This window comes from Prosopis cineraria, unplaced genomic scaffold, assembly GCF_029017545.1.
Source record: "Prosopis cineraria cultivar Desert tree isolate PC_DT_omini unplaced genomic scaffold, ASM2901754v1 PC16, whole genome shotgun sequence".
In the NCBI taxonomy this organism is placed as follows: domain Eukaryota; kingdom Viridiplantae; phylum Streptophyta; class Magnoliopsida; order Fabales; family Fabaceae; genus Prosopis; species Prosopis cineraria.
Genome location: NW_026555347.1, coordinates 379,724 through 387,500, shown reverse-complemented (window position 1 = coordinate 387,500; position 7,777 = coordinate 379,724). Strand labels below are relative to the sequence as shown.

Below are 7,777 nucleotides of genomic sequence, written 5' to 3'. Positions count from 1 at the left end.
ACAAATCCATTTACGGATATATATGCTTCGATTGGAACTGGAAGTTCCAGAACAGGCGGCTGGTATACCACCATAATGAAACTGCCTTTTATTTTTTTTATTCGGATAGGATTTATGTTGGCTTCGTCGGGAGGCTCGCGTAGTTTGTTACGTCAGCTCCAAAAGGATAAGGTGCGTTGGAATCGAGAAAGTTCCGTGGAATTCATAATTGCATAAAAGGAGTCTTCAACCCTCTCAATCAATAGAGGCTAGGATCGGACTAAGGAGAGAGACGGTTGAGTACGGAAGCGAAAGCGGAGATATAGGCTAGCTAAATGCCCAGTGAGAATACTTACATGAGTAAGGAGAAATCCGAATGACTAGTGGCCATAACTCATTAAGCAATCTTAACCTTTTTCGCTTAGCCTTTCCTCTTTCTACCGTTACGAGATGCAGTATCCTATTACGTCTTTGCACGGCTTTCGACCGGGACGGGAAGAGGTTTCCTCGTTGCATCTTTCCACACAGCATTGGTTCCGTCCCTTACCTTACCTTTATCGCCCGTCGGGCGTCAAGGTTCGCATTAGATCCTTATCTTTCGTATTTTTGCCCCAACAAAAAGCCCAGAGCGGGGGGAAAGAATGCATTTCCGGAATCTAAATGTTGCCCCACCAAAAGACGAGAACCCAATGCCAATCGCTGATTTGTTAGTGGACAGAGCAGCTGGGCAAAAAATTCTGTCATTCATGGACGGTCACTTAGGGTATAACCATATTTTCATCTCCAAAGAGGACGAGGCAAAAACAGCGTTCCGTTGTCCGGGTGCTGGTGCTGTTGGACAGACGGACTATTCTGCTGGCAGGTGATGCCCTTCGGTCTGAATAACGCTAGAGTTACCTACCAGCGAGCAATGAACCTCATCTTCCATTACTTTATTGTAAACATCGTAGAGGTGGTGTATATTGACGATGTAGTTGTGAAGTCTTTCCCTGTAGAGAGGGTCATTTGTCTGATTTCAAGACAGTGTTTGAGCGCGAGAACACGGCTTGAAGATGAACCCGTAAAAATGTGCATTTGGCGTAACAGCAGGAAACTTCCTAAAGTTCTTAGTGCTACCTAGCCCCATCTAGATGGATAATTGCATATATGATATTAGCTGTCGCTTCGCTCGAGTGACTACGTACCCGCCCCTTCGACATAGATGAGATTGAGATTGGACTGTCTTTGGCCTAGAAGAATGGCACTTGACTTGCCTTTTCTTGGTCGGTTCGAATCCGGCCCAGTCCTAGGGACGCACGTGACAGACGTTCTTGTCACTAAAATCTGGAGTGAAAGCCGGCTACCAGCACGGAGCCAAAGGATCTTGGTTGAAACTTTGGCACTGTGGACACCAGCTAACGTGGGTGACCCTTCAATAGATTTGCATGAAGGCTCCCCTTTACCTTTGGTAGGCATTCCCCCTATCTAACCAAATGTCGGGACAGAGGTACTGGTGTGAAGAGGGCGTATACAAAAGTGGATTATGAATCGCTTTGCAACGTTGTTTCCCTTAATTTAAAAACTTTCATCTTTTAAAGAAAAGTTTTTCCCCGGTCAAAATTTCGATCTTTTTATTGCTTGCTCTTGTGGTGATCTTGTGTTATTTTAGTTGTCTTTTTCTAGGGTCTATGGAGATTTTTTGGGGATTTCTCGAAAGGCTGGCTTTCTCTCCTTTATTAGTAAAGGGGGAGGGCTCTTTCCTTTTTTCTAAGAGGGTTGGGCTGCTCCGGGGGGCTGATCTTCGCCATAGCTTTTTCTCTTAAAATCTTTATTACTGAGGAGATAGAATCCATTAGAATGATGGCTTCCTCGGGCTCACATTCGGGCGGCTCAATAAAGAGCGTGCCGCAGGATGAGATCTGTAGGGAGCTTGAGAAGGAATCTACTTCAGTAGGCACATCTTCGGGAGGGAAAGGCGAACAAAACCTCAACCTCAACGTTAAACCAAATCCTCATCAAGCCATGCACGAGGTTCGCCTTGACATAAAAAAGGCCGAACATCACCTTGATGAACTCATGGCTAGAGAGCCGTCATTACGAGATGCTGGAGATATCGATTCCATTTTTCGTGATATTAAAAAGTTTGAGCAATTATTGTCCGAAACAAAGCTACGGCTGGATTGGGCCGTAGAAGTGGAGGAAGAAGACTATGCGGCTAAAAGCGAAGAATCGGCCCGCCGAAAAAAATCAAAAAAGAGCACTTCTTCAGTACAATATAGATAGAGTAAGCCAAAACAACAGATTTTTAAGAGAGAAACTGTCGCGAATGGAGAATGGTTCGAATAGAAATTAATAGCAACGTGAGAAATGGTTAGTTATTATTATCAAGTCTTTTTTCAGTATCTCACTAGGGGGCCCCCTTCTTCCCCACAATTAGTTCCAATTCTTAACGAGTAGACTCACGGACCCGTAAGTAACTCAGTGAGTGCTTTCTAAGAAAGAAAATGAAAGAAGAACACTCTATCCCAAAACAAGTCTATCGACAAAAAAAAAAAAAGCCATGATGTTGGCACGACTACTTATCGTAATTTTGCCCCTTATCGGTAGTTTTTTTTCAGGTTTTTTCGGACGTTTTCTAGGATCAGAGAGAAGCGCTATAATGACCACTCCTAATTTTTTGATTCTTTTTTTTCGTGATTTTACGGTTACTCTCAAAAAAGAAAAAAAATGGTTGGATTCTCTACTGTCTAATCCTCTTTTTTCTTGGCCTTTTCTCCTCTCTTTTTCGCTTCTATGTGGAGCATCAATTTTTGGTTTTTTTAGGTGGTCTTACAGCAGCTTTGGTTTTCAACGTGTCCCCTGGACCGAATGAACATCCGGACCCATCACGCTCACCCTCGTGGACGGAGAATTCGTTCGAGGTTCGGGTCCTAATGGAGCCCTTTTCCGAAACAGAAATGGAGGGCACGTCGGCGGCTCGTTCTTCGATCCCAAGGGTGGGGGGCGATGAAGCAGGGGAACCCATTTTGAGAGCTCCGAGCCCTGGGGGAACGGTCGAAATCCTCGACCTTCCGGAGAGTCCTACTTCAGTCTCTCCACCTCCGAAAGACCAAAATCACCCAATCGAGGAGGTGGGAGTTGGTCGAAACAACCCCCCTTTGGCGACGGAAAGGCAAAAAGAGCATTCCGAGGGTTGGAGACGCCGATTTTTCATTCAAGAGATTCCGCCATATCGCGGAAGGGATCCCGAGCCCAGGAGTGAGGATTCTACTCATTCAGAAGAGACCGGGAATATGTAATAAAAGTTACAAGGAACTTTCAACAAATTTATAAGGACACTTTTGATGAAAAACCCCCGAGTTATCCTAGGTGCAAAAAAGCCATAAAAAAAAAGCTTCTGATTTTGATGAATTGGTTAACTTGAACAATGTTCTTAAGGGTGAGGGCGCCGAGAGTCAGGATTTTTTGGAGATTCTTCGGCTCATAAGGGAGTCAAAATAGCACTCGGCGTACCAGAAAGCGTAAACCAAGCACAAAAGCCCGACTCCCCAGAGCCTGTTGCCCCATCCCAATAATACGTGTTTATCATATCAACCACCCTTTCTTCCATCGCGTCCTTGTTTGTGTGTGTAAAGTCAGTACCCGTCCCTTTTGTTCCTAACCCCTCTCCGAGGTTTGAGACATATGAAAGAGAACCGCTTGCTAATTACATCGTACTCGGGTCGATTAGCTCAGTTTATTTATTTCTATAGTCAGTGGTCCATCGGTCAACTGAACTTCGTCTATTTGTGGATGAAAGACTATGATTAGAAGGTTCGGCCTTTCTTTCATATTAGATTATTCTACCAAAGCTTCCACGATATCATCAAATTCCCTTTTGGAGCTTTCTCTCTTTCTCCTTGCTAACGAGACCTTGTTCGACGGCTTGGTAACCATTAGTATTTACCGCCAATATCTCAGGCACCTAGTGCGAGATGTGTAAATCGGCAATGCTGGGTCGTATACGATCATTTCTCGTTAGCAAGGAGAAAGAGAGAAAGCTTTTAGGACAGGAACGGGCTTTTATTCTTTTTACGAATACGACAGAATCTCTTTCCTATTAAAGACAAAGCAAAGGAAAGTCTCTGATTGAGTGAGTTCGTCTAACGAGGAAGGCCTGGAATAACTAGGTATGGTGTAGCGAATCAGCACCCAAGCAGCTTTAAAGTGGAAGGAGAACCTGAGGAGAGCGGTGAAAGAACGTAGGAATATACTTAAATATAAATAAGGGGCTTGCCCGACTCACCTCGGGTATCCAACTGCAGATCAACCTAGGGCAAGGGTAGACCGGAAGCTTCAGGGCGAGGTTAGCGCCTGCTATACTTGCGAGGCCGCTTAGCAGGGAATCTCTGACGTTGAAATAGGTAACAACTGGGTCTCGTAGCAGAGATGGCTTCGGAAAAGACAACTTAGGAAAGAGTGAGCCGAAGCTTCCTGGGAGAATGCTGTGAATATAACAAAGTGAAGCAGGACTGCCGGCCCACAAACAGCACTAAAAAGAATAACCGTGACAACCGATAAAAACGGATCTTTCGGTGCCCCCCCAACAACACTAAAAATTAGTGAAAAGCCTATCAAACCACCGATCAGGGACACAAGATCGGGGGTGCCCCAAGCAAGACTTCAAATGAGTGAAATGGAATATGAATAATGAGCAGAAGACAGTAAATAAAACTCAGGAATTCTGCTAAAACCGAAAGGGTCGACAACTCTGCAAGCGATAGCCCTCCCTCGAGGAAGGCAAGCAACCCTATTGAGGAGACCAGGCAAAACCTCCTGAAGGAAAAAGAGCCCAAAGGCAGTCACTAACTCTTCACCAAGCACCGATACTGGTAACATACCACCGATAAGGAGCATTCTTGTGGGTCTTTCTTAGATTCCATTCAACCACGCATCCTGAAAGACCAATTGGGGGATTTTGTCGCTACATCTTCCCGTTTATCGGTCAACCCAATTCACTGACTGATCATTCCTCCACCTCCAATATAGGACTCTACGAACTAAGCCCTTAGTGGAATGGGCGGTTTACGCACAGTTACAAGTCATGTAGGAAAAGCGGAAATCCATTCAAGTGAAGGCGCTTCGGCATCGGCAGCTACAGCAGCAGCGAGAACCAATTCTTTTCTTTGGAAGCCGCTCTGCCAACAAGCAAGAAAGATAGCAGGATTCTTTCTTTTCTAAAACCATAATCCTGCATGCGCACTTCCTCTAATGCCAGGGCTTGAAACTACTCAGGAAGAGAGGAATCGCAGCAAAAGAACAACCTGCAGACGTGGCCGAGCACTCTCTGGGATCCTCGATCCCGCGTACCGACACCTAGGGGGATCCTCATGAAACTAAAATAGACCAATCAAAGAAAGCAGGAAAATGGTATTCATTCCCAGGAAATCGATAACAGAACGAGCAAAACAGGAAAAAAGAATGTTGTCCCAATAACCGCTTAAAAGCTGAGAAAACCCATTAAATGCACTTCGAGTATCCCAAAGTTAGTCTTTCTTCTTGCTTCTTGTCTCTGTCAGTAGGATGGCACAGGGCATATTTGGCTAGACGGAGAGATAAGAATATCCGCACTCGATAAAGAGTCTACTTCAAAGGCAAGAGGGAGACAGAAAGCCATACTTGCACACGCCTTTCAAAAGGACTCATTCACAAAGACTACTGTAAGGGCATGGCACCCCCGAAACCCGAACTACAACAAAAAGGGGGAAAGCTCAATCGCCAATCGAGTCGACAAACCCGAAGTACAGGATTCAACTCAGTTGAACTGACTTTGCTCGAGAGACCTACGCTCGTAGGAAGCTAGGCACAAGACGCAGACGATCAGACGAAAAATGAGATGATACCTATTCCCTGGTCGAATTCAAGGATTCCAATCAGCTCAAGGATTAGAATCAGTTCAACACTGCTGCCCATGCGAGGCCAGATCTTCAAAGAGGGTCATCTCTGGCTAGCGCTCAAGATCGATTAAATTCCATTAAAAATCTCGAGTTTCGAGCAGATCATGTAAACCACCCTTATAATCAGAAGCACACGCCTGAAAAGGGCCTCGAACACTCATTTTAAGCTACTCTTGCCTGAGACAGCTAAACCTGGATTGGGCTCTTTTAACCTCTCTTCTTCAAAAGGCCTTCCAGCAACCCGTAAAGGTTGGATTAGCTGAACTGAGGAACCACAGCCTAGCGTTTAATTGGAATCGTTAACTTCATCGTTGCCTTCGACCAAGGGCTTGTTTTATGAAATCTGAGTTGTGGACTCAGAGCTAAGACTAGAAAAGGAGTGACTCCAGTTAGGCCTAGCCCAAGAAAACAGAAAAAGCACTCCTTCCTGTGCGTGACCCGACTACTCCTTCTTTGACACATTTCCACGTGGATTGCTTAAATTGCTCAAGTGAAGCGGGAGGATTTCCTAAAGGCTCCGCTCACCTGTGAAGTTTAAGCTAAAAGCACCGGTTTTCTCCAACCCCGCTAACTCCAACGACAGGCAAAGGCCAGCCGGGAGAAATTCTGCCTTTCTTGCTATCCTTTCTAGCCTGCCGTTAAATGAAAGTGGATTAGAGTTCCTGGTGAAAGTGAAATAGGAGACTTCAAGCTGCCATACTTGACTAGAACCGGCTTCCTGACATTGGTTCTTATACAGACCCCTTGCCTTGAATAACTCTACCCGAACCCGGGGAACTGACCTAGAGAGTCTTAGGGAGAAAAGACTAAGTTGCGGAAGGGTAAATTAGTGACTTGAAAAAGAACTTCAACAGAAAACTACTTACCTGCACTAAAACGAGTTCCTTTGCCGGGAGCTTAAGAATCCTACCTGTGAAAAAACGAGTTTTTGCTTAGTGACATCGAGGTCCTGCTTCTATTCAAAAGCAGCAAGAAAGCGTAGCGAGGAATGAAGTTCTCGCCCCTATCGAATAAAGTAAGGAGAGGAAGGTGAAGAAGTCTCACTTCCTACGTTCCAAAGCGGATCGAAAGGAAGAAATGCTTCTTATTTAGTGATTGCACAGGATTCTAAATTCTCGAAATTAGTTAAACTTACAAGATCTCCGTTGCCGCCCAGCTCTTCCTTTAATAAAGCAATTGCCCATGTTCAAGCGCCTAGAGAGAAAGAAGGAAAGCTAGTCTTCTTACCACCTACCGCTACCACAAAGAGAAATCCCATTCGTATTCGCAGCTAAGCACGAAGAGAGTGAACCGTCGACTTGAGCACCAAGAGCAAGCACTCCGACATAGAGCTCTTTGTTGAGACCATCGGTCACTACCAAGATGACTCGATTAAGAACCATCTTAAGTAGTGGTTTTTATTCCAAGATCTTCTGCCACTTTATGGCCTTAAGTCGGAACAACTTGTCAAAGAGGGTAAGGTTCATTTCAAGAATTTATGTAACCTTCCTGGTCCTGGTTGGGGGCTGTCTCCACAGGACACGACCAAGTGAGCTAACAGGGGGTTTAGAGCTCCTCTTTTCAAGGAGACTCATCCACACCTGCGCCCACTGACCGCCGCGCGTGGCTTCCGGGTCACCTAACGCTACACCTCACTTGCTCCGTCCAAGAAGCCGTCTAACCTAAGGTAACTATTCTCCGAATAGGTTGTAAGACCTGATATTCTGTATTAGAAGATGCAACTCTGACTAAGGTGGATCTGGATATGATATTGACCATAAAACAAAGCGGATACTTACTTCGAAAGTGCTCTTAATCACTTCTTTCTTGGCCTTCTCTCTCAAGCTCAAGGAAGTGAGCCAAGAGCCACTCATCTGAGCCAGCGGATTCGAATTCTGCTGTGC

General features: G+C 45.2%; 1 protein-coding gene across 1 annotated transcript in view; it reads left to right on the top strand.

Moving 5' to 3' along the window:
* LOC129294867 (cytochrome c biogenesis CcmF C-terminal-like mitochondrial protein) overlaps nucleotides 1–252 on the top strand; it is a 2,968-nt gene extending 2,716 nt beyond the window's left edge. The window contains 1 exon segment of the mRNA XM_054933356.1: nucleotides 1–252. This exon segment is cut by the window's left edge and continues 571 nt beyond it. Within this exon segment, the coding sequence (XP_054789331.1) occupies nucleotides 1–252 (252 nt within the window).
* Nucleotides 253–7,777: the final 7,525 nt, after the last annotated feature.